Source organism: Malurus melanocephalus, unplaced genomic scaffold, assembly GCF_030028575.1.
Source record: "Malurus melanocephalus ecotype Western Australia unplaced genomic scaffold, MMel_1.1 scaffold_821, whole genome shotgun sequence".
Taxonomy (NCBI): domain Eukaryota; kingdom Metazoa; phylum Chordata; class Aves; order Passeriformes; family Maluridae; genus Malurus; species Malurus melanocephalus.
In genome coordinates, this window is record NW_026624053.1 from 89,517 (window position 1) to 116,381 (window position 26,865).

At 36.6% G+C, this 26,865-nt stretch overlaps 1 protein-coding gene across 4 annotated transcripts in view; it reads left to right on the forward strand.

Annotated features, from left to right (window-relative positions):
- OPA1 (OPA1 mitochondrial dynamin like GTPase) overlaps nucleotides 1–26,430 on the forward strand; it is a 48,030-nt gene extending 21,600 nt beyond the window's left edge. For 2 of the 4 annotated variants that reach the window (XM_057385375.1, XM_057385377.1), the window contains 15 exons: nucleotides 206–278; nucleotides 370–442; nucleotides 1,192–1,307; nucleotides 1,640–1,704; nucleotides 2,317–2,393; nucleotides 2,630–2,795; nucleotides 3,318–3,470; nucleotides 4,060–4,168; nucleotides 4,787–4,866; nucleotides 5,998–6,138; nucleotides 7,435–7,551; nucleotides 8,487–8,580; nucleotides 8,901–9,011; nucleotides 23,688–23,765; nucleotides 24,271–26,430. In XM_057385375.1, coding sequence (XP_057241358.1) covers nucleotides 206–278; nucleotides 370–442; nucleotides 1,192–1,307; nucleotides 1,640–1,704; nucleotides 2,317–2,393; nucleotides 2,630–2,795; nucleotides 3,318–3,470; nucleotides 4,060–4,168; nucleotides 4,787–4,866; nucleotides 5,998–6,138; nucleotides 7,435–7,551; nucleotides 8,487–8,580; nucleotides 8,901–9,011; nucleotides 23,688–23,752 — 1,440 coding nt within the window. In that variant the 3' untranslated portion in view covers nucleotides 23,753–23,765; nucleotides 24,271–26,430. The remainder of the gene's footprint in view (nucleotides 1–205; nucleotides 279–369; nucleotides 443–1,191; nucleotides 1,308–1,639; nucleotides 1,705–2,316; nucleotides 2,394–2,629; nucleotides 2,796–3,317; nucleotides 3,471–4,059; nucleotides 4,169–4,786; nucleotides 4,867–5,997; nucleotides 6,139–7,434; nucleotides 7,552–8,486; nucleotides 8,581–8,900; nucleotides 9,012–23,687; nucleotides 23,766–24,270) is intronic. The other 2 variants (XM_057385376.1, XM_057385378.1) reach the window with 1 other exon arrangement.
- Nucleotides 26,431–26,865: the final 435 nt, after the last annotated feature.

The window sequence follows — 26,865 nt, forward strand, 5'->3', positions numbered from 1 at the left end:
TATTTGATTTATGCCCTTTTTTGGTTGTTTTGGTTTTTTTAAAATTTTTCTTTCAATTTCAGTAGAATTCATGGTCCCATACCAAACTGCTTTCTGCAGTAATCTATGCATAGATATAATTAGATCTTAGCTTAAAACTGTGCTGAATTAAACTATGTCTCTGTGCAAGGTAATCATGTTTTTTTTTAATCCTTTACTTTCACAGATCCAGCAAATCATTGAAGGCAAGCTCTTCCCAATGAAAGCTTTRGGTTATTTTGCAGTTGTCACTGGAAAAGGTAAAGAGGGCTCTAGCTCTGTTTATTTTGTACTTGATAACGCAGAAGGCTGTCTCAATGGAACTGTTGCAGCACTCTTTTCTTTCTGCAGGAAACAGCAGTGAAAGCATCGAATCTATTAAAGAATATGAAGAGGAATTTTTTCAAAATTCAAAGCTGTTAAAGTATGTTGCTGTTTTATTCTTCTTTTCTTCTTACTAAAGTGAGCCTGTGTTGGTAACTGCTAGGATCAGTTTTTATTGTTGAACAATTGCAATGTGGAAACACTAACTGAGATATAATCTGCTTAAATTAAGTATCATGTTAAGGTGACCAARTTATCCTGGTTTCCTAATGTTTGCTGTAAGTCAGTGGAGTCAGACAGGCATCTTCAGGCAACAGTTGATTCCCCTGCAGTWCTGGGCCACTCTTCCAAGGTTTGTGTTTCTCAAACTAAATTTCAGCCTATGTCTCAGCACTTTATACAGCGGAGGGGAGTGAATCCAGCCCAAAAAAGAGTTTTATTTCATCTAAACATCAGTTGTCTTGGTGTAACAGTGTTGTATTCAAAGGGTTATTTTGTGGGTGCTGAGGGAGTTTCACAGGGCAGATTTTGGTTTTACTGGCTGATATTTCTCAGCAAAGTACAGTACATGATCTTTGAGACCGTGTAGTACCTGCACTGCAACCTCTAGAATAAAAACTTACTTAGGGCCGAGTTTTTTGTTCATGTGTTTTGTTTTGGGGCTTTTCCCCCTTGCTTTGGTAATGATCTGCACTGAATAKTTTTGAGGAAGAGTCTGGAATTTGGGTTAGGTACACAGTTGCATGTTATTTTCTACTCTAAGAAGCAAAGCTTTATTGTAGAGAGGGGAAATGGCAGCCAGAAAGAATGGRTATGCAGAGTATTTCCTCTAGCTGTCTTTCTTTACAGGACAAGTATGCTGAAAGCACATCAGGTAACAACCAAGAACTTAAGTCTTGCTGTGTCAGACTGCTTTTGGAAAATGGTGAGAGAGTCSGTGGAGCAGCAAGCAGATGCTTTTAAAGGTAAACATGTTTCCAAAAAGCAAGGGAAGCAGTAGCTTGCTGTTAAATAGTTAATTCTTCCATGTCCATAAAATATGACTTTGCTAGCATGTTGGGCAATTATGTTTCATATTTTTTATATGAAGCTTTTTTAGTGCATGCATTCTGCAATACCTTATCATGGACAGAAAAAAAATCTGCTTATTTACAGACATGCTTAAAGTGCTTGGAGGGTTCATCATAAGGAAGATTTGTGGCAATTTTAAGACCCGCTAAACTTTTAAGGTAGTCATGAGATGCATATATACAATTAAAAAAATAAAGCCCTGTTTCTGATTTTCTGATTTTTGCAGCCACACGTTTCAATCTTGAGACRGAATGGAAGAATAATTACCCCCGGTTGCGAGAGCTTGACAGGGTAAATTACACTACTGCTTTCACTGGTGTTCTACAAAGGGTTGATGATTATGAATTAAGGGTTGATGATTRTAATTAGTCTCATTTGTAAAGGTTTCTTAAAGTTGTCATAAAATACTGACATTTTAAAATGTGAGGACAGTGTAAATTATTATACGGGAAAAAATACAGAGTTCTGTTTCATGAAATACTGTTCTTCAAAACTACAATACTTTTAACACTTAACTGTACCCTAGAAGAGTGAAGGACTTATCTCACCTTACCTGCCCCCAGGGCAAGTTTCTTTGTGATCATGATAGAATTGGCAAAGAGAAGTTACATTCCCTGGTCTTTCAGACAGACAGAGTAACAAAACATTAAGGATCTCATTTTCTAATTCTTTTATAGAGATCCTGAATATTGAAATGCCCTGCCTGGACAGAGGCATGAAGAGATGGGGGCAAGATGTATGGTAAACCAGGGTAGCTGATGATATGCATGCACATTATTCAGAACATGACCAGGAGATATCACTTGAGGCTTAAAGGCCTTAAGAAAAAGTTTTGGATTGTTTTACCTTTTGTATGGAAACATGATCAAACTATACTCAATCTCATTATTTCCATTTGCACAGAATGAACTATTTGAAAAAGCAAAAAATGAGATTCTTGATGAAGTCATAAGTTTGACTCAGGTCACACCAAAGCACTGGTATGGTAATTTTTTTTTTATTTTTTTTCCCCGTAATTTACTAGGAGAAGTTTGCCTTTAAAATAGAGTTCTAGTTAACAAAATATTCAAACTTAAGTGAAAAAGTGTTTTTCTTGGACAATGTGTTGTAATCCTGTGATCTGCAGTCTTGTTTTCTGTGTTTCTAACAAATTGAATGCACACCTATTAGTCATTTGTGTATTGGAAACCATCACGTGTTACAACTTTCATTTTAGGGAGGAAATGCTTGAGAAAACTTTATGGGAAAGGGTATCTACTCACGTGATTGAGAACATATACCTGCCAGCAGCACAGACTGCAAACTCAGGGACATTTAACACCACTGTGGACATCAAACTGAAGCAGTGGACTGACAAACAACTGCCTAATAAAGCAGTGGAGGTGAGAATTTAGTTACTTAAATTTTWAAAAAAATTAAAATCATAACTAAAATTTAAAATGAAAGCATGACTCCAGAGAAGTAAGGTAGTGTTTGAATGGCTGACTGCAATTCTTTTAACCAGCTTTCATGTCAGAAAAGTCTGGCAAGATCTTCACATTCAGAAGCRTACAGACCAGAAACATTGTATTTTGCTCTTCTGGTGAATTTTGCCTATTAAAGGGAAAATAAACAAACTATTTTTGCAAGGTTATCACATCCTTCAAGTAGGTATATTCACGTTTAATAAATTTATGCAAGTCTAACAGAATTCTGCTTGCTGCAGTACAGTGAAGCAAAGTTCAGTATTGCTTATATTAGCAATGGATAAAGCAGCAAAGGAAAAGTCAGGGATTTCTGTTTGCATTTTTCTTTTTGAAAGTCTCTAGATGGTCATGCTTGCAAGAATTGTAATAAATGTTCCTTTAGCAGCTTGTGCACSTGTAATGGTCCATTTCAGGAGGAATTGTTTGCTAACTTTCCAGGTGGCATGGGAGACTTTGCAAGAAGAATTTTCCCGTTTCATGACAGAAAARAAAGGAAAAGAGCATGATGATATCTTTGATAAACTGAAACAAGCTGTCAAAGAAGAAACTATCAAACGACATAAATGGAATGAGAGAGCAGAGGATAGCCTGGTATAATGTAGCGGGGTTTTCTGCATTTAAATGTTTTTAAGTTGAATAATTGGTATTTTTGCATTCTTTTGTTGCAATCATAAAACTATTTTTGTTGTGTCTATCTCTTCTTTTCTATATAGTATTTTAATTCAGTGTTTCTCAATTATCTTTTATTAGTCATTGCCCTAAATAGCATCTAATAAAACTGTYTTGGTTGGTTCAGAAAAGCCCTCCATAATCTACTGGTTGCATAAGGACAGCCTAGTGAGAATTGTTTAGTGTCAGCTTATTTGTTCTGTTCAGTGTAGCCACATAAAATAACATCATTTCATTACCATCTTTATAGATTCTGTAATCCAGAGGGATTTAATCTCTTCTGCTTTATTTTTTACATTATTTATGCTAGGCTGTAGAAAAGAGCTAGAAGCATACAAAAATAATTTTGRCAGTGCTTTGAAAGGTGCCTCTTGAATATGTTGTGTGTGCCCAATATAATCTGTTTTAACAGACATTAAAAAATAAAGAGAATGCTAGAAATGTTTTATTTTCTTTACAAAATCCTGAATAAATTACTTACTGCATACTRAAGTGACATTCTGTATTGCAGCGGGTGATCCAGCACAATGCTTTAGAAGATCGGTCAATATCTGATAAACAGCAGTGGGATGCAGCCATTCATTTCATGGAAGAGACGCTCCAAAGTCGGCTCAAAGACAGTGAGTTGTTTCATKTATTCCACTCCTCTTTTTAATCTGGGTCAGTCTGGACCTAGTTCACTTCACTGAAGTGCAGTGCCCTTGTATCAGCCCAACTGACACAGTGGGGACTGTTTGAAGTGGTGCTGATACTGATAGAAATATTTAGCAAAATACAGCCTCAAAAGCTTTTGTGCTCTTGCTCTTGCAATGAGGCAACTGAAAGAGATAAGTGGTAGAGATCTATAGAGTCAAAAAATGGTACAAATGCACAAGTAGGAGAACAGGATAAATTCCGGGAAAATAGTTGGTCCATTTGTGGTTTCTAGTGTGATCAATTTTAATGCAAATTGCAGCAAGGTAAGGTTTGGATTTTTTTTTTAAATGCCAGATTTGGAACCAGGAGGGCAGTGTCAGCAGAGGGATGTTGTGTTTTTTATGTACTTCCTGAAGTAATTTTTAAATTTTAGTAAAATACATCAACTGTTGCTTGAAGTAAAAGATACCTGACTTTACTCAGTATGGTGTATTTTATGTTGACATATGCTCATTCTTGTTCATGTACTTWATTTTAAAAGTAGAAATTTAGCTGGTTGCATATGTTTTGTTTGATAGTTAATATCAAACCTCCCTTTTCAGCTGAATCTGTTATTGAAGATATGGTGGGTCCAGACTGGAAAAAAAGATGGTTACACTGGGTAGGCCGCACTAAAGAACAGGTAAAAGGAAAAAAATGATAAACAATTGTATACCGCCTTTAGAAAACTTCGGTTGCTGCTCAATAGATTTTCAAAAATACCAATCCTCTTCACACTATTTAGATGACTACAAAAAAGTTATTTTTCATTGTTTTACATGTCACAGAGAATTTCATATATTTCTCCATGCTGCAGCTAGAGAGTGACTTGTAAACTGTTTTCCATTTTTCAGCTGAATTACATCTTTGCTAATATGCCATTGACCTGTGTATTAAAGTTCTTGCAGTAGAAAGAAATCAGTGAAAGCTGGTGGAAACTGAGCTATTCTCTTTCCATGCCTGCCTTTTAAGCAGAAGTCACAGGCAGTTTCTTACCATGTTCTATTTGGATGTAATTAGTATGTGATAGCATTATTACTAGTATTGTAATCAGAGTTGTATCTTCTGATTTGCCATATTCACCATAACATCTCCTGTCAGTTGCTTTTGGAAATGTCTTTGAATTTTAATAGCACCTTATGTTCGATGAGCCCAGAGGTGATGGGCTTTTTATATWACTTTTTCTAGATGTTTCTTGTTTTCTAGATGTTTCTCAAATTGATTCATACTTTTAAGAAGTAAGCAGAGTTTAAAAGGATAGAGTGGGAAGTAATTGTTTCAGAGAAAGGAGTTTTACAGTCAGTTCTATGCAGCCAGGTATGGGAGCAAGGTAGTAACTCCAGCCTATATTAATTGACTTTTATGAACAGGAACGTAAAGGTCTGAATCCATGGAGCCTTCCTGCTAGCTAATAGGCAAAAATGTCAATTCTCATCAGTGTCACAAGTGATATGTGAATGTGAACCCTGCTAACAAATATTCATGGAGTAGAAAGGGAGCTAATACCAATGATTTTTTTTTCTACCCTTCTGTTCTGCATTTCTGTGTATAATAAAAAGGGAAAAGAAATTAAATAGACAGTGAATTATCCATCAAAATACTATATTTGACGTGTCTTCGCACAAATTCCTTTTGAAGTAACTTAAAAGTAATAGTTARTARTGTCAGAGGTTTTTTCTGCCCTAGYTTATTAAGCAAGTAGTGTTTATTGAGGAGGTGCTGATGATCTCTGAGTCTCTAATTAATAAATTCAAACTAATCATTCCTATCCTAGAATATTCGTAATGAAACAAAAAATGAACTTGAGAAATTAATCAAGTGCAATGAAGATCATCCAGCTTATCTGGCAAATGATGAAGTGACGACTGTGAGAAAGAATCTGGAAGCAAGAGGAGTAGCAGTGGATCCATGTCTGGTGAGATGCAGAATTGTAACAAGACACATGGAAGCCCCMTGTGAACTCTTGAATGTTCTTTCTAGATAGCATACAACAGACTGAATGCTGAGTTTGTAATCCAGATGTTTCCAAACGAATCATTAAATGACTGCTTGCACGCAATTCACACACTTCTGTTGGCTGTCARACAAAGGCAGTACAGCACTGTGGAATCTGTCAGTTTAGACTGGAACCAGAATCTGCTGAGCAGACTTTCTTGCCTWCATTATGGCAAAGTTTGTTTGCAATTATTGTTCAGATGTAATCAAGGCCTTTGTGAGCAAGATACAGTAAAAATATACTGTTCATCTTTAAGCTTTCAGTGTGGTTGTACGTGAAGTTTGAAGTTCATTGGTACACTGAAAAGGTTTTTTAAATACGTGGAAAAAGGCGGGATTTTTTCAGAGTGTTCCAAGGGATTTTATAGTACATACGGAAAAATTACATATCTCGTTGCAGTGGAAGGTCCTTAAGGGTGATTACCTCTTACCTAATTAAATGTAAGATTTTAAATAAATGAGAATTCAGATATTAATAAGTAAAAGATGTACATTTCCTTTAGCAGTGATCTATTTTCTGCAGTAACTTTGGCTACCTTTTCAACATTAATACATGCACTTGTTCTAGGTAGATTTRTTTAAATATCTGCTGCTCCTTTCCTATACAACACTTACATTTTTTATAAATGTTATAGTAGTGATCCACATCCTCTGCATGAGGAGGCTGAGCACAAATTGAGTTTTCTTCCTAGCTAAGCAACTGATTTTCTTAATTAYGTTTTATGGGGTTTCCAGAGACCATCTTGATACACATATTTAATTTTGAAAAATTGAAACATAATAAGCCTAATCAAGAAAAATGATAAATGTTTGTTTACGTAAGASCCATTAAATATTTCTCTAAGCTTTAATCTGGTTTAATTGGTAAATTAATGGGTACAACTCAAAAATGWGTTCTCAGTGTTAATGTAAAGATCATTTTGTAGTATTTAATTTAAACGTGTTTTGGCYACAGACAGTATTTTTAAGCTTTCAGTTATGTGCACGGAAGAGTAGATTTTAAAATTGACAGTCATCTGTAGTGTTTGCCAAGTGTAACTAACACATTCATCATATCCTAGTTGCAGACAAATTGCTGAGAAATATTTAAACATATGTTATGTGATAGCAGTAGTGGAATTTGGAGTTACATTTTAAAATTAAATGTAGTCATTAATCTAAGCACGATAGTGTATGTATTTATTTATTTAGTCAAATTTAAATACTCTTTTCCTAGATTAAAGACACATGGCACCAAATTTATAGACGATTCTTCCTGAAGTCTGCTTTGAACCACTGCAATCTATGTCGAAGGGGCTTCTATTATTATCAGAGGCATTTTGTGGACTCAGAGGTAARTTGAAGAACAGATGTTCTTCATCTGCACTGGTGTTTTGCTTTAATATTTCTATTTCAGTTGACAAAAAATCTAAAAGTACTTCAAAGTAGCCTGACCAGATAGCTGGTGATCTCAGATACTTTTTACGTGAGGCTTTTAATGGATAAAATGCCATCCTGGTGGTAATTATGTAAAATGACCACTAGGTATCAGCCATGCCCTGAATATCTGTTTCTAGTTGATGTGTATCAAAAGTGCCCAGTTAAAAGCAGTATTGTAAATTATTGGAAAGGTACAGCTCCTCACTTTAATGAGCCATGAAGCCAGAAAGCTCTGTTACTTTAGAAATACCTTCGCATGTAAGAGATAAGGGCAAATGAGATCACAGCATGGAGAGCTGCTTCTTTATGACACTTAAACACCTATTCATGTTGCTATCTTTTTTAAGGTGTCTTAATGTGAACTTAATGCCCTCACCTACCATCCTTGCAGGTGTAGAAATTGTGTCTTCTGTTGTTAACAAATACAGCCCTTGGCCAAGCACTGTCTTCAGAAGTGTTTGTCAGGCAGGGAGGCACAGGCTGGAGCTCGGTTGTTGTCTCTCAATATGTTTGCCATGAACAACAATGGTGTTCCAGTGACCATTAGGTTACACTCACCAGCCTGCATAAAGTGTGTGCAGATTGTTTTCCCATGATTTCCCATGATTCACTTCTTTCTGTTGAAAATAGCAGACGTGAAGGTGATGCAGTGCATTAAATAAGGCTGATGTGGTTCTTGTGAAGTATTTTTGAGGTTTTTCCGTGTTACTTACACCAGGAATTCTGTAGGGGTTTTGTGCAAGATCTGGATWTATATAGATGAGGTTACAGTTGCAGCTAAATGAGATTCTTGTGGGGGGGATGTTCACTGGACATCAGAGTTCTGACACCAAARTTCTGTCATTCCAGCTTGAATGTAATGATGTTGTCCTCTTCTGGCGAATACAGCGAATGCTGGCGATTACAGCAAATACACTGAGGCAGCAGCTCACAAACACTGAAGGTAGGGCTCACAGCCAGTGGAAGGGTTTGAAACAAAAAATTATCTCTTTCTAAAAAAGTTGTCCGATAATAATTTTGCTGAGACAAAAAATATCCTTTGAAATTTAAAATTCTTTCTCAAAGTATTTCCTGTCTTAATGACCCAAAGAAGGGGCTTCTCTGTTCAGAAGCTTGCCTTTTCTCCTGTCAGAATCATAAGTAGGGTAACATATACTGTGTCTCCAACAGACCCTCCCAAAATTCTGTCCTTAGGTTACTGGGAATGCAAAAGTGTTGCCACTCACTTTTTTTTGGTCTGTTTGTTGTTTTGTCTTTTTACAGTAAGGCGTTTGGAGAAGAATGTAAAGGARGTGCTTGAAGATTTTGCTGAGGACAATGACAAAAAGGTGATGCTTCTAACTGGCAAGAGAGTCCAGCTTGCAGARGATCTCAGTAAGTATCCACTCTACAGTGTTTTGCAATGAGCTTGAAACAAAGCAGATTCTGACCACTGTCCTTGAGAATATTCAGTGTGATACTGATTGCTCATCTGTTGACATTTAATCATATGGAATTTTTCTTAAATATGGTCAGAACTTACTGATTCAAAGGTGGACATGGGTAGTGTAGTGTGACAAAACAATATAATTTACATGAGATGTAATTTTATTTATAGGAATATATGGCACCAGTATATTGAAAAAAATGTAGTTAAAATATTGTCATGTTTTAAAGGGAGATTCCCCTTCCAGAGGGATTAYAGTAGTTTAATGCTTTGGATTAATCAAAAAGTGCTAAGGGGGTTTGTGGTTAATATAGTACTTTTGTTTCAAAACAAAAGAACCCTGACATGCACATGATGTTTACATTAACATGTCTTTATTTTGCACTGAAACTGATTTGGAATTTTTGCATTGTCRGCTTTGCTTCTCCCCAGCCTCAGGAATAAGCTCCCATTTCAAAGCAGTGCCAGCCGAGGTCGTTATTTTGTAAACTAAGACTAGACCTGTAGGAGCAGTCTGTGTGTGTTCATAACCTGAGGTGTCAGTGCATTGGTATAAATGCTTCAAGTGTGTAGTTTGCATTTCATAAATTACTGTGTAGCAAAAACATGTCATTGCACTGTATTTCTTCAGATTCAGGAGGTCACAGATCCCACACACATTATTCTAAGGAAATAATTGTTACTCAGTATAAAACAATGTACAATGACACGTTTTGCTTTATTGTACTTGGGGGAAGAGCTTAAAACTACCACTGCTTAGCTCTGTACTCAGATCAGCTGTGTTCTTTCTGTGTGCYTTTATTGCTAAGTGGCAGTAATTTTTATGGGAATAAAAATTACAGGCAAATGGGAGTTTCTTTGCCTTTCCCTTGGTGAAAGTGCAGAAGTTTTTTTTATACTCCTGAGACAGATTTCGATAGCATCGAAAATTGACTTCTCAGATGGCTATACAAGTAATTTCCTTCTTATAGTACTTACTTAAGTTCAAGGCTCTGCTAAAGGAAAAAGAATCATGATTCCTGCGACACACGTTCACAGAGTATTGGTATTTTAATTAGGAAGGGAAGTGATCTCCTGAATCAGGAAGCCCAGTCTCTGTGTTCCATGCAGCTGTGTTTATATAACCCAGCTGATTCGAGTATCTTGAGCTCCATCTTCAAATYAGTTTCTTGTTGGGGCTCACTATTGACACTGAAAACATGTTCCAGGATGTCATTCTTCTGGTGGTTACAAATAGTATTTTAATTTCCAGTCTAAATTTGTAAATATGACGCTGGGATTCACTTCCTGATTAGAAACTCTACTTGCAAATGTAAATTATTTATCTGCCTGAGGTTGGAATGCCTCTCTTGTTGCTGATGATACGGGAACTCTGTCTCACTGCTGTTACATCAGTCTTTTAATGCTGAAGTACTGAAAGTGTTYTAGTATTTATTCAGGATACTGGTTAATGGCTGTTACTAACATGAATGACCCAATCTCATGATAAAAGCTCACAYAGGACTCAAAACTTACTTGAGCAGTCTTTGTGGTCTGTGTTCTACAGCCTTGAATAGTATTTTAATCCTAGTATTAAAGAATATTCTTTATATGAATTCTTTATATATATTCTTTAAAGAATATTCTTTAATGATGTTCATGCCCTGAATCTTGCTGCCTCTCAGTTCATGTCTCAAATTTTATTCTTAGTGTTTTAAAGAGTGTAAACAGATCTTTTAAACAAATCAYTAATTTTATAATGCACTGAAGGTTGCTTTTTCTTTGAAAAGATGCTTTAGATGTAATGTAGATGTACTCCTTAGTGTAAGTATTATCATGATACTTGTACCAGTGAGCAGTTATTAAATTTATGGAGATAAAGAAGCCCTAGGATTAGAGTCCTTTTGGAAGAAAGGATTGTGAGGTGCAAAACAGGGCAGAGGAGAGTAGGAATAGCTGAATGGGGAAAAGTGATTTTAAAAATGCCACAAAATGCACTTATTCTRTAAGAATACTTGTACTGAAAGATGCACCTGGGTTTGATGTGTCCCAGTGTCCTGACACTGGCAATGAGCAGCCATGGGAACAGCATAAGCATACAGTAGAACTTGCCTGTTAATGCTCTCACAGCATCCCACAATCTGTGGTTCCAAGGTTTCCTAATCCTGAGGTAATATCTTTGTGATTAATAGGCATTCATTGGGGGTTTTTTTCTCCTGTGAGTTTCTCTAATTGCTTTTTGAACTCATGTAAACTTTGGCATCTGCAACATCCTGTGGCAATTAGTTCCAGAGTTCAACTAGGTATTGTGAGAAAAAGTACTTCCTTTTGTTTGTTTCTGAGCCACCTGCCAGTTGCATTTGGTTCTCCTTAGTTCTTGCACTGTGAAAAACATTCAGTAGTCTTTTTCTATTCCTTTTCTTTTGCCATTCATGACTTGATAGATATGTATGCTACCTGCACTTGATATTCTTTTTTCTGATTTGAAAAGTTCTCATGGTGTAGTTGCTCTTTGCATGGGTGTTGTTTCCTAGTTTCAATCAGCCTTGCCACTCTTTTCGTCTTAGTTCTATTAAACCCTTTTTGAGGTAAAAGAGTAGACCCTGCATACAGTTGTGTTTTGATGCTTTCTGGATTTTATTCTGTTTTTTCACAGTAATTCCTTGCTGTCTTTTTCCTCTTTTGCCTGACCAGTGAGCTGATGCTGCAGTGGTCTGTCTGGTAAAACTCYAAGTTCTTGTGTGAGAAGTAACAGCCATGACATTTCCCTTTCTTTGTCTTGTTTTTAAACTGTAGGTACAGTTGAGATATGTTTATTGTTTGTTTTTTTTTATTATGAGGATGCAGAAGCAAGAGTAATTTGGTCTCTCTCTCTTACATGTCCGAGTACTTCAGGCTAATTCAGCCGTTGGTGGGAACCTGTTTTAATGCCGTTGTTCACAACCTCCCTCATAACTCTGGGGTATTATTTTTGTTGAAGTTCTTCATCCAAGTTGTCTCCCAGTTGAGGAACATAGCCCTGACTTGGGTAGCTTCACCAGCAACAGGAAGAATTACATTTACTTTGCAGTTGGCACCTGCATCTTCATTGTGCTCATTGCTGAAGGACAAAATACTTTGATTTGAAATTTGTATTCCACACAATTTAGTATTTGCTGAGCTATGTTAGTATCTTAAATATGGTGTGTTCCATAGGAAGTCAAATGGGATAGAAGGAACTGAAAGTACAATGGTAAACATCGTAACATTTTTAAAAGAAAATTCCATAGAAAAGCCTTTTGGCAGGACTGCCCTGTTTGTTTTGCAGGCTTTGAGGTACTCCTTGAGCTGGAGGGAAWATCTGCTAATGGTGGCAAGGCAGTCCCTCCAAATTCCTGCAGCTTATGTATTTTCTGCTGTTTTATTTTTAACGCAAATACCAGACTAGTAATTTTAGCAGAAATGTGCTATGGTTCAAGCTGACAGTATGTGAATAAATCTTACCTTTCTGTAGGCTACTTTTTAATATGGTAATTGTTTAAAAAGTGGAGTTCCCAGTAAAMGGCTTCCTAGAACTACCGGGTTGTTTTTGGAGTTGCTCTCTGCTGGGCTCGCTGTGTTTCCCCGGGGGTTGAAGCCGTTTGTTCGCTCCGGCATTGCAGTACCGGTGCCGAGCGCGCGGTGGCGCTGAGCGGCCGCGGAGGGGGCGCGGGGCTGAGCGGCACCACCGCTCCTACCGGGGCTCCCCTCTCGCCTCTGGGAGGAGGATGCGCTTGCCTGTCCTCGTACCTCTTGTTTCCCACTTCCCCTCGGGTTCTTTTGTTTGTTTGTGTGACATGTAATTTATGAAGACTGTAAAGGACGGTCTTGTTTTTTTTTTTTTTTTTTTTTTTGTTTTTTTTTTCTCAGCTGCACTTTTCAGGTTAGCAACTGCATGGAAACTATTAGTTTAGTAAGCTTTATTATGAAAAAACTGTTAGGAACTGAATCCTTTAATCATTTCAGAAAGGAACTGGATCTGCCGGTGTCTTGTCCTAAAGCTAGGATCCATCTCTGCCTGTTGCAGTAGCATTTAAAGCATCCACATAGATGTTGAGTACCTCAGGTGGAATGCAAACTTAAGGCGGTCACCAGGAGCTTTGCCATTCACTTCACCAGAGTTGAAATCTTGCAGACCCAAAAGAAATACATACATCTCGTCTTCATTTATATCTTCTCCTTTTATTGCTTTCGGACAGCAAATTCTGAATGTAGCAAAGCCCCAGGATAAGCAAAACATAGTACATACCAAACATCTTTCCGAGGTCAGCATACTATTCATCCAATATCCTGTGYCCTCACAAGTTACAAAAGAAACCCYAGAACTTCACTAAATTATAAGTGAAACCATGTGCATGGGAGAGTCATTGGCAGGAGGTGGGAATGCCTGTGGAAGCTTGATCCTGAAATTGTTGGGTATGAATGTGAATGGATCAGCCTCCGAGTTCATTTGTCAGTAATGTTGACACCTGTACAGGTGTTGTGGGCTAGCTGAGACTTCGTTCTGCACAAAAGCTTTTTGAAGCATTTGAGGAGTAAGCCCTCACATGAAGAAAAGACAGCTTAGGGCCATTTGTTTCAATTCTGTCATACTTTTGTAAGCTATGAAATGTAATAGTTTGCAGAACTTAATTATTTTCTTGTAAAGACTAAAATGTATAAAAACTAAACAAACCAGATTTACAGTAAAATACTTTCAAGTTTTATATCTGAAGTCATTGCTTTGAAGTCGCAGCATTAAATTTTTAATTTACTTTTTCTCTTGTTGAATGTAAGCCATTTACCAACTTGGAGCATAAGTGATTTAATATCATATAGGTATATAATAAACTTGCCATTTTAATGGAGTTCGAAAGCTGAGGTTGGCACTTCCATATGCAAGTTGCTGACTCAGGATCTGGAGTTCCTGTGATTTGGCCAAGCTGAGTGGGTTCTGGTYGTGTCTGTTCTATGTAACAAACTGGTTTTAATCCAAGTGAGTCCCCTTTTTTGCTATGCATTTATGCAAACTTGGGGATAAAGTCTGTAAAGAGTATTTTGCATATAATTACTTGCTCAATGGCTACATTTTTTCTTTCATTGCTGTTAGCTGCAGAATGAAAATGTTGTGTGAAAGTGATCCTATATTGTGGTCATTACTGTAGCCTAATTAAATTTCAGCTCCTTGCGATGACTGCCAGTCGTGTTTTGATTTGACCTCTATCCTTCATGACATTGTTGATTACATGTGCTCCTTAAAATCAGGATTTAACTTGGCTTTCTAAAGCCTTTGCTTCCATTTGCTCTTCTATTATGAACTTTAACTTTTTTTAAAAGGTCACAGTGTTTCAWAGGGGCAAAGCTCAGCTGTAGGGGGAAAGATCTCTTAAATAAGCAGATCATAGGTAATTTTCCCCTAGAAACTAGAGGTGGACAAAACAACTCAAAAGGCAACGGTTAGTAGTCCTTAAATCAAAACTAGTGTGGTTTTCAGTGTTTACAAGGTACAGAAAAAATGTATCACTTTCAAGATATTTGGAGGTAGTGCCCAGATGTCATCCCTGTTACCCACAGATTGATGTAGGAAAGAGGAAAGCATCTTGGGAAATGCAAATGGAGGAGTAATTTTATTAGAATTTGAAGAATTTGGGTTATTTTGTGCTCTTATTTCTTCCATAGTGCCTAAATTTTGGAGTTTTAGAAGCTACTTAGGCAAAAATAYGGTTACTTCCTAGTTGTGAGACAATTCCAGAGGTGTCAGTAGTCTTGCTTTCATCTCATTCTCCTTTCACCTGGTCATAGCAGTGAGGRGCACTCACTCATCTCATCCTGAGCTGGCAGAATGTTACACCAGGAGATGGTGTGGCCTTCTATCCAGACAGAAGCAGAGCAGCCATTTCCCTCTAGGAATCACGAAACAGATCTCCCAGCTTCTGCTAAGAATGTGCAGGGTAGCTGCTATCTTCACAGTTCTCTGCCAGCAGCTTCCCTGAGAATGTTAATATGGCCTGTGTCTTATCAGAGGCCACTTGTCATTCAGAGCGCATTCATTTCTGCCCAAATCTCAATCAGGCACAAAGTGTGGGCTGTCTGCTCTTTAAYGAGTTCAAGCTTGTGCTGGTGTCAGCAGTGTGCTGGTAGCAGCATGACTCCTGTGCTCCCTCTGAGCWCTGTAGAGGTCCTGGTGCTCCATGATGCAGGAAGCTGGGGGTAAATGTGCTTGGAATCAGTCTGTATGGTCATGTCTTCCCCTATTTTGATCCAAAGCAATATCTCACAATAGATTTGCAAACTTCCTGTTAGAAMGCAAATTAATTATTTTTGCATGACAATCATGTTTTTAATTCTGTGTAGATAATTTAAGAAATCGACCCGAGCAAATGTGTTTTCATGTGACAGACACTGGTTGAATGTTCCAGTTTTTTTTTTTCCTCTTGAGTTTTGGGGCAGCAGCATGAAACTAATGAATTAAAACCAGAAGAATGTGTAGGATGGTCTGTGTGTCAAAGTGCAGATAAGGTAGTTCCTGCTTTGTGTCATGGCAGAAAGTGCTTTAGAARGCTGTATCTTCTCAGAGAGGGAAGTAATCCTCAAGGGAGAACATACATCACTTGTAGACATCCTGTGATGGAGTGATGGTTTACTTAACTTAAGAATCCCAGATGACCAAAGCCTGTCTGCTGTGATTTCTTAGTTATTGATGAAGAGTTAGGCACTGATGTCCAGGTCCTAAAACGGATCCTTACAAAGTTCACCACATTTGTCACTGACTAAAAGAAGCCTATCAYTTAAAGTTGACATTGAAAAATAGTGATAAACTGCTACATGAATAATGACATATTTAATGCCTATTAATCTTACCCTAGACCCATGTCTCTTGTACTTGAGGGTCATTGTGGTGGTGTCTGCTGAATTTATTYTTTTTCCTAGCATTTTCTGAATGTTGCAAGGATCAAAATATCTAACTGGATGCTRTTTTCTCTTTTGTACTGGTTGCTTCTAAGGGTACTTATTAATCAAAATTTAAGTACTTATCATGGAGAGATTTACTTATGGAGRGATTTACTATTGATATAAATTACAGGCTTGTAAATGGACCAATATATGCTTTTGTTCTAAAGTGGTATGGAGCTGTGGAATGTAACATTCCCATTTCCAAAAGCAGGAGAAATCTGTGTCTTGAATGTTGCACATTGTCAATCGTAGTCAAATCCACTTTGCCCATAAGGAATGTTAGCAAAGAAAAAATAATAGGACCATTTGGTTTTTTTTTTTCAGAATATGGTGACTTACATTTCTGACTATTAAAAATTAAGCTACTAAACTTTTTCCAGCTGTCCAGTAAGCAACACAGTTAAATTCTGTTGAAAGATTGAGTTATTAGAACGGTTTTAATTAGAAAATCTAAGATAGGGACAGATGATTGAAAGATGCCCAAATCCTAACTTGATATTGCAGACGTTATAAATTATTATGCAGAATAAACTTGCAGCTTAGTACAGGTAATGATCATTGGTACAATAGGCTAACGTCAGTGGCAGTGTAGAAATAGTTTGTGTCCTCACATCACAGTTTGGTATTATTTAGTGTCCTATCTGTAGCCAAGTGGGACTGATGTGTAATAGCACATGGAAATGGCTCTTGCATATTCAGTAGTCTACATAAGTGTCAGTTTTGTTTCAGCCCCATAGCTCAGTTCTGAAATGCTCTGTCAGAGACAGAAGGACTTCATGTTTACCAGTTAGGGAGCACCAGGGACTGCTCTAAGAAGCACAGCCAGCTTCTGTTCTGTTCCACTGAGGAGAGGGAAATGTGTGGCCAAAACTGTTTTGTTAAATTGCAGAAGTCTCACTTGTGAACCTGCAGCAGCTATAGCTCAAGACATTGATTAGTAATCTACAATTTCAATAGCACAATACACAATTCTCATTTCTGGAGCTAAAGATCATTATTAGTAGTGTTAAAATATTGTTCCAGTGCTCAGTAGCTTGCAAAAACAATTGAAATGTTTTCAGACAAGCTGTCTTCTGCTGCCACCTGGTCACCTTTAGTGTGAAATAAAGATAATATTGTTTCATAAAGGTAGCTGGCAGTTTTGCTCAGGTATGCTATGAAGGGATTAATAATGAATTTTGTAATAATACTTGCAACAAAGTAACTTCAGTGATGGCAGCTGTGACTTGAGGGGTCTGTGTCTAAAATGACTTCTTAATTTTACTATGTTTCTACATCAGGCTAAATATATAATTTGGAGGTGATCTCCTCCTGTTTAGAGGTGGATTTGCCTCCAACAGAGAAAAGAAAAAGTACATCTTTGTAGGAAACAGGCTCCTTGATGTTTTTTCCTGTTATTGCCATGCAMAAGGAGATCAAATTGAATGCAAATTCAAATCTCATGATAGACTGCAACACATATAAGAAACATAACATTAAAGGAAAGCTACTACGATATAACATCAGTTGGCATCTTCATTCAGTCTAACTACTGGTAACTAAAGATCATGCCAGCTRTGTTCTGCAAGCTTGCATTTTAAAGGCTGTATGTTCATAATGATTCATGGATTTACTATATGGACTATTATAAATTCAATTTAAACTTTCCAGGATTCTGCAGTGCTTTTATTACACTAATGAGCTAATTGTTTAAGAATCATTCACATGATTCATCCTGCTGCTCAGCCTTTTTTTAAAAAAAACTTTTAGCTGCTGAAACTCTCTTGACAAACAATATTTATAGYAGTTTGACAGCAGGATGAAGAACAGCGTTTGTCTTTGTAACAGCTTAAAGAAAAGGCCTTTCCAGCACCCAACCATGCAGTTACAATCTTGACCTCTTTCTTTTGCTGGGAACATACATACAGCATACAAGCAGCACCTCCCATGTGTTTTCTTGACCCTTTGACTGTCCATTCACTTCCCATCTGTTTTGCAGCCTTAAAGGAACAGAGGGGGCCCTCTACTTATAAATCTGTCTTTGCAGTTGACAAATTATATTCTGTCTCTTTAAGGGCAGCCTGGGTGGTTTTGCCTTTTTTTTCCTTCCCCCTTCTTAAAACTTTGGCTTTCCTCTCAGCCTTATCCAGAGGAGAATATGGTATGTGAACAAGAGGAAACTGGCAAAAAAATGTGATAGGTGGTTTCAAAGGATTTTCTAGAATTTAGCAGGACATGACCTTACACTGATCAGGGAATTATGGCAGTGTTTGCCTGAGACATGAGTAAGCGTGTTGCTGCAGGTCTTGTAACTGTGCTGGGAAATCTGCTTYCTAGGGTATTATTTGGAGTGGCTGTGAGTGTGCTGTCCCATACAATTTTAACAAGAAGTAAAGCTTTCATATGGCCCTTGGGAAATTGGGGAATGTGGCACAAAAGGCTGAACTCCAAAGTGATGATTCAGTCTTCACCTGACTCTCCATAGGAGTTATATACCACTATGGAGTTTGTGTCTTAGATAGTCCTAAGGTAAAAATCAGCTTTCTGTAGAAAACTTTGTATCGACATCTCTCATTTTTAATGGTGTGTTTGTGGGCATTGTGATGAATTCCCACTGACAGGGCTTTCCTTTTTACTAGAGGAAAGATGATGCATTCACAGCAGTAAATTCCAAATTTCTGCCTCTGTGGTTAACTAACCGTAACATAGAAGTAGCACAGCAAGCAGTGAGAATGTTTATAGGCAAGGAAGGGATTTAGAAAGAAAGGAAGGTTTAAAAAAAAACAAATAGGAAGGAGAGAACTCAAGTCTAAACACAATCCAGAGCAAAAGGAGTAACAACCACRAGCTTTCTWATATCAAAGCCATGTAAACATTAGYTGGAGATAGAAATCAYTGTAATGTAGAACAGGAGGATAKTAACACATTTTTGGTGGTCATTTCWTGCTGTAAGTTTCATTGAAATACAAAATAAAGATGGATCTATGTCCAGAAAGATTTTAGAATTTGTTTTGTTGCTACARTTGAGATTTGATACCATTTGTGCACATTTCTTATTGGGAGGGGAAAGCTTTTTGATTTGCCTGAAGTACTCATGTGGTTTTATTCCTGTTCTGGCACAGACACACATGAACATCTTTGAAATACTGTGCTAAACTGTTGGTTTTATGCAAGTAAATATGTATTAGAATGTCTCAAATTTATCTTCAGAACCATAAGCAAGACAGGTTTTGTGGAAAGAGGGCACATCTTTTATTAAAGCAATTAATGCAGTTGAAAAATACAAGTAAACCTTTTCTTGCTTCTAGGAGTGTGTTTGAAATAAATCAGTAATGCACTTCGCTTTTGTAATTTATTTAATATTATTTTGAGATTATTTGACCTTACCTCAGGAGATTTGCTTGATAACTAACTTCAGCTGTTTCATTTTAGCAATGTTCATTGGTAGCTAAGCTTGGGTATCTCAGGCAGCAGTTAGAAAGCAAACCCTCCCTGTAAGACCTAAATATTTCAGGGGGTTCCTTTCTGATCAGCTTATAATATTAGGAAAAGCAAACTTTATCTGTGCCTGCATCTTTCTGTGTTCACAGTGTATCCAAATCCTCATTACAGATCAATTAGTCTGGTTTTGAGCCTTTCAGATTAAGGATCACAGGATTAATGAAAAGAGGATGAGCGGGTAGCAATATCATTTCATATGGAGATAAGGAGAGACTGAGCATCAATGAGGATCTCAAGACATCTGAATTAAGAATTTCCTTATTCTGTCAGTGAGGTTTTATGGGATATGGAGGGAGGATTATGGGAATATTCATGGCCATATCAAGAGGCATAATGAGTTGATGTATGAACCAGCTTATCTTTTAGGTAAACATGGAGTGAATGGGAAACAGAATAACCATTCATAACCCCTAGGCCCCTGAATTTTACTGTTCTAAGATGGAAACAAGGATTTAGTTACAGTTACTCTTCATTGATTTAATTTGATTTTCTATCAGTGTTTAAGAGTTGCTGGAAGAACTGTGTGTTTGTAACTTCAGGTCTACATTAGAGCTACCAAAGAGCACRTCCTCTTTCTAGAATCCAATGTAAGCAATGTGTATATTTAAACTTATGCAGTAGTGCTATATAATAAGAGTGTAGCACTTTAATGAAAGTCCTTTTTGTGATATGGGAGCATTTTATCAAAGAGCTTGGGTAGTTCAGCCAGTTACAGAAGTAATTTGCTGGCAAAATGAATGCTTTTAATCTGTGGTTTACTTGTCCTTGGAAAAACGCACTATCACAAAACGTAGAACAACAGGTCACTTTTTGTCTATGCCTAAATTTACTTCTGCAATAAGTATTCTYACCTGGAACCCAAATGATTTTCTGTGTTTGGCATGTTGATAAACTTCACTCAAAACTGAATATACTGTAATTTACTAGTGTAAATCACTGATAGTTTGATCTAGGTGTCAGTCAAAACCCTACAAATGTGGGTACAGAGCTTGTGCATTTCACAGAGGCAAGAACTTCCCTAAAGATGGGTAACATCGGACTCTTGAATTGTGAGAATTAATTGTTGTTCCACATACAAGATAACGTGGTGCTGATGAAACTCTAGGCAGTTACYCCACAACTGCAGATGCTGCCCTTGCACTCCTCTATTAGAATTCTGTCTGAACACTTATATTTACTAGTTTGTTAAGATTAGTGCTATGTAAATGCATGTCTGCCATCAGCCTATTTCAAATTAAACCAGTTCAGCAGACTGCTGCTGTGTGCTGCAGAATGGACTTGCAGGAGAGTGTTACAGGTTGCCTGGGGTCTGCTGCTCTAAAAGGGCTTTACTATGGCTACAAATATAGGGCATAGCATGAATAATTGCAGCTCTTTGGCACTYGTAACTGTTCTTTTTTAAGAATAGCTAGCATATTATTTCAAAGTATTAAATTACCTCAAGACCTCATAATTATTACAGTTAAGTAATCATTTCAATTCAGTCCAAGTATAAAAACTAATAAAGTGCTCATAGTATGCAGTCAATTTTAGTATGCCTGTTCTCTGAATAAACACAGCTGATTCAGTATATTCTGGTGGAATACATATTTGCTATCCTGTTACTTTAATATGCTTTAATCAGAAAATTAGAATAGATTTGTTGGCACAAACTTTTTTTAAGGGTGAAATAATAATTACAGATTTTTGCTGATGCTGTTAATTTTCAGGACTGGAATATTTCATTAGCAAGAGGTTGAGAAAGGAAAATATTTGCTTTTAATACTGCTAAATCTGCCTGCTTTCACTGGGTCTAATGTCTTGATCAATACAAAGAACACACTTGGGAAAACGTAGCAAGTGGGGAAAAAAAGTGCCACTGAAAGCACAACACAAAGAAATCTTTTGGATGGTGAGATCTAATCCTCAGTTATCACTGGCAACTACTGTTCCTTTTGGAGAACCCGGTCCAGGATTAATAATTTCCAAAACCAGAACCATTATAGAATGGTCTGGGTTGGGAGGGACTATAAAGATTATCTCATTCCAAGCCCCCTGCCATGGTCAGAGGCACCTTCCACTTGACCAGGCTGGTCAAAAAACCATCCAGCTTGGTGTGATCCAAAATTATGTTAATTCTGTCCAAAATAGTAGAATGTTATTGCAAAGGCTGATTTTGTAAACATTCATAGAACAATGGGATTGGAAGCCAAGCTAAGTCGTTGCTTAAATAAATGCCATAGAAATAACATTTTCATTACACTAGAGGTTTATATACTGGCATGCAATGCATTTTTTTTTTCTCATTCAAAAAGATAGTAATGAAGACACTTTGAATGTGCTTGATAAGGAGGAGGGATCATGGAACTACCTTTTTTTGCTTTGACAGTTTTCAAAGATTCTGCTGAACTGAATCAGATTTTTTTTTTTAAACCTGGTAAAAATCAGCTGCTGCTACTTTTTAATTTTCAAGWTATAGCTTTTGCCCCCATATTGACTGTAATCTTCATTTAATATCAGAGTACCTTAAAAGAAAAAAAATTAGCTGAAATTCCAGATGCTTCTTTGGTGTTTTCTTTAGGACTTAGAGTAGTGTTCAGTTTCACTGTACCTCTGTGTTTGTAGATAAGCACCACTGGGGAAGGGCAGGCTGARGTGTTGAAAGTGTCAGTGGCTTACCCTTCATCACCTAAGAATTTCAAGATRTAGAAGCTTGAGGTTTCTTCATACTCATGCAGGCTATTTTCCATACTTTATTTCAAATCCTATCTGAAATTCTCTACTTCTGTTACAACAGAACTGCAGGGGTTTGTTGAGCTGTTACTATTACTGTTATTATTATTACTCTAAAATGTATTTTATGTCTGTTTGTGGGCTTGTCATTTTGTTAGATTAAGCTTGCAGTTCCCATAGCTATGTTAGTGTTTTCTTTGAGGTAATTTTTTTTCCACTCCTACTTAGGTATCCCATTTAAAGCCGATTGGGTTTGTTTCTTTTTTTGGTTTTTTTTTGGTTTTTTTTTTTTTTTGTTTTGCTGTTACTGCAGCATAGCAAAGCAAGTTGATAACATATGGTATTGCTAAAGAGAAGAAACATTAATAAATGTTTTTTTAAAAAAGCTCAAACCCTCTATCTCATACAAGGGAACATATGGCTTTAATCCAATAGTATTTTTAGCTTTGRAAAAATTTTGTCTGTGTTTATGTTCATCTAACTTATTTTTGTCTGTCCTGTTGCTCTCCCCCTGTTTCTTCATGTATCTGAATGTGTGTTTTTCATGGCTGTAATCATACACAGAAGGAGCTTCAAATGAGGATGTGGTGAGAGAGAAGCAGGAAATCTCACAGGCTTTGGATTCCAGCTATGTTCTAAATCTTGCTTCATAAGCAATTTAATAAATCAAACAGGTTATATGATGACAAATGTTGTATGGAATTGAGAAAAGAGTGGAAAAATGCCTAAACCATTTTGGATTTTTCACAACCAATTTCGCTTYTTTATTTTTAGTAACTATTTTTAGTTGTGGTCAAGTCGTGTTTTGGTAGAGAAATAAACTCCCAGATTCAGTTTTTTATAKAAAATGAGATTCTGCCCACATCCATCTGATTACTACTGAAACGCAAGAAAATAAAATGCAAGTCTTAAACATTCCTAACATTGTGTGTGCCCTTTTGAGGAGGTATCTTGAATACTGTCGTGTGGTTCCCAGAAGTTCTCCTGGGTGAAAGGGCATGAGCTTTCAACTCTATTTAGAATGATTAGTGGTGTTTGTTACACTTGCTGTGAAGAATGAGGATATTTGGTTAAAGAGGAAAGGGGCTAGTGGGCATTACTTAAAAGCTAACAACTCCCTGCATGTAACAAGTATACAGTAGTTCTTCTGTGCATGATCTGATGGAAATTTCAGGTTTTTGATATGCATTTCTAATATTGGATTCCTTCAGTAAGTTTTTGAATTGTTAAATTAAGAGGATAATCATAAAACATATATGTAGGAGTTCTTTGAACAGGACAGAGTTTCATTTTTTCTGATGTAGAAAAATGTTGTAAACCTATGAACCTGTGTAACTCGGAAGCAAAATGCTTGGAGTAACATTGATGACAGCATTAATTTTGTTTGTGTTTGCATGGTTTTGTTCRTGGTTTTTGTGTGGGTTTCTTTTTGCTTTCTGGACCTGTTCTCACGTACTCACTAGTAATATGTGTTTGAATGGTGATGTTTTTGTTTCCACCAGAAAAAGTTCGGGAAATCCAGGAGAAACTTGAAGCCTTCATAGAAGCCCTCCATCAAGAAAAGTAGATTGTTCAAGCAGGTAATCAGGTTTAGATAATAAAGAGATYGCAACAGTTATCTCATTGTTCTGTTTAAAATTATTATCCTTGTCATTCAAATGCATGTTTTCATACAGACTTTGTGAAAATTCCGATTTGTTTTATTCTATTGTCTGGCTGCTGTTGCTTCTTGCTTCTAATCTGCAGAACTATATTTGCAGCTTTTATACTAAAAGCAGAYATGAACCTTAGTAGAAATACAATTACTGACTAGTTATTTGACTTTTTTGAATCACTGTAGGCTATTTGATTACACTCGGTTCATTACTCTTATTTGTATTAAGAGAAGAAAGCATAATTAGCTGTAATCAAAATTAAGAAACACTTTYCTATGGAAGCATTTTGATTTTTTCRATTCTTAAAGACGCTGTATATTGTTAGCAAAAACATTCCTAATTTCTTCTCTATTAATTTTCAATTCCATAAGCCCAAATGCTGTAATGCATTTGTACATATTTTAAAATAATTGTCTTTCTGTTTTGACAGCAACTTTACACAAGAATGCAGCCTTCTCCAGGATACCTTGCACAAAGACTGAACTGAAATGGCTTTTGTGTCCTATTCTCTTTCCTATCTTTTGGGGAGCATCCTGAAATGCTGGAGGAGAAAGAAATAATGTCTCATGGGAATGAGAAGTTCAGTTAAAATCCACCTGCTCATTTAATTTTTGAAGCTACRTGCACAGAAGAATCTGATTTATGTATCAATGAGATAGCTTGGCAGCTTGCTGAAGTTGTACATTTAAGGTTGTTTTTTTTTTTCCGAAAGGAAAAAAAAGCTTTTTATTTTTAGTGTGTGTCTTGTATGATAGAGCTGGATCAGATTCATAAAATGATTTTATCTGTTGTCATTTTCTTGCCTGCAAATGATGCTGGGAGTTTGACATAACGTTTTAGTATTTGTATGTACATTAAAATGCCCTTCTAAGTAATGCCATTTGTATTTGTTACGCTCTGTGTTGAAGCATTTGCTGATCACTGTGGTACAGATTTAAAAGCATGGTATTAAGATCTTGAGAGGAAGTGGTGGATTTTGTTGAACTCCTAAACTATTGAGAGATGTCATCCAAGGAATTGTTGTAGTGCTTTCACCTGCAAGYACAGACTGCTCTTCAGTGACACCTTAAAAGGTTTGGGTTCAGGAAATAATGTCAGCAGCTGCTCCTTTTACCTGTTCTGTACTAATATGTGTTGTTACTCTTGAATGTCAGCCGATTACATTTCATTTCTGGGATTGCACAGATTTGGATTTCCTTGTTAACTCCTCCCTTCACCATGGGTGCAGAATAACCTGATCGACTACATGTGAAATGTAGAACAAAAGAATGTACAATTCCAGCTTGTCCAACTTCTTAACTGAAAAAAGGAAAAATGTCATTAATTTCATCTTTTCTAATAGTTACTGTAAGACCAAAATCACTTGTATAAGAATCTTACTCACAAGGTCCTTCCATACCCACTTGATGTCTATTATTCTGTATAGTAAAATTAGTAAGGAGTCTTTTTTCCACTGCCTTTCAGTTTTGCCATAGAAATGTTACTTCTGACAAATTTAAGCATGATACCAACCTTCTATCATAGGTGCCTGGTGGTTAATCACCATCACATTTCTCTGCCCACATTTTGCCACAAATTATCTGCATACACTTCTGTGTGGAAAACACTTGTATGGAAGAAGGTGTTAGGCCTGAAACAATTTGTGTTGCAGTTGTCTGATTATGTGYATTGAAAAACTGACCTAGATTTATTTTCCCTTTTGAAAAGCATTTGATTTTGGTATGTGGAAATGAAAAGAGAGGAATCTGAATGTCTTCCAACAGCCCTTATTTTGGTTTGCTCTCAGAGAAAACAATACAAAGTTTGGTAAGATGTTCCCCAAATGTTTGGACRTAAAATATTCATCCATGTGGACAAAAAGCTAACATAGAGCTTAAAATTATGTTGAAATTTTAAATATTACAGGGTGATCTAACTGACTGTTTGGAGATTTTCTGTTTAAAATGAATTCCTGAAAATGAGTGTTTGAGAACTGAAAAATGAAAAAACGGCTTGTGTCATCATCATTCTCTGAAGATAACTTCAGAAATGTAAATTTGCACAATTTTGAAGGCAGACACCTTTGTGTATAGCAAGTGAAATAAGTCTGTACTTTGTAAAAAAAAACCGAACCAAACAAAGAAACAAACAAAAACTTTTGCATTTACCTAGAGATCACTGTTTGAAACTTCAGTGTAATGTAAATGTTGCAGAATATTGCATCTAGTGGCCCAATGTTCATTTCTTTTAGTGTGTTGTTCCTATGAGTTTAGTTCCAACTTCTCTGTGCTGCTCATCTAAGACTTAGCATGATGTATTCATGAAAACTAGGTATTTATTGAATTAAAATGTAACTGAAGGAATAATAAAATGTGGGTTTTGAACACAGTGCTGTTGCACCTAATTAAGAACTCACTTTGACCTTCTTTTTCTCATTTGTTACATTGTGAACAAGTATACATTAATGGTATCAGTATATGTTAATGATATCAAAATGTCTGATTCAGAAGTGCTGTGTCAGCACCAGGTTAGTGGTAACTGTACCAAGTGTTACCTTTTACTATATAAATTAATATGCCATTTATGTAATACATTTAGRCAAAGATCTTGTGTGGAAAATCATTATGGTAAAAGCTTGTCTCTCTGAAAGTTGAGGACCCAGCTGAAGATTGTTATAGGGAGTTGGTGTCAGCTGTGTTTAAAATAAACATGCAGACTGGGGCAATGGGTTTGAGAGCTAAAGAGCAATCTGTTTACCAGCTCATGGATTCAGGAATTTATTTTTTTCTTTCTTWYWKWTRRAKRRARAKWWWWYWWAMWAAWTWRWWWRAAAAAMMMWAWWMMYYKRWWMMKKKGATACTGAAGGTGCAGRTTTGCTTCACAAAGCTTGAATTGCAGACATGGGCATGTTGGGCTCAATGGAGTATTATAGCTCTACATTTACTTGCTTTCAGGTTCAACTAACCAAAAATCATCTTAACAAATAAGCAACAGGTAATTTATGCTGGGTTTTATGGAATTTTAYGTTAAGGTTAGAGGAAAGAAG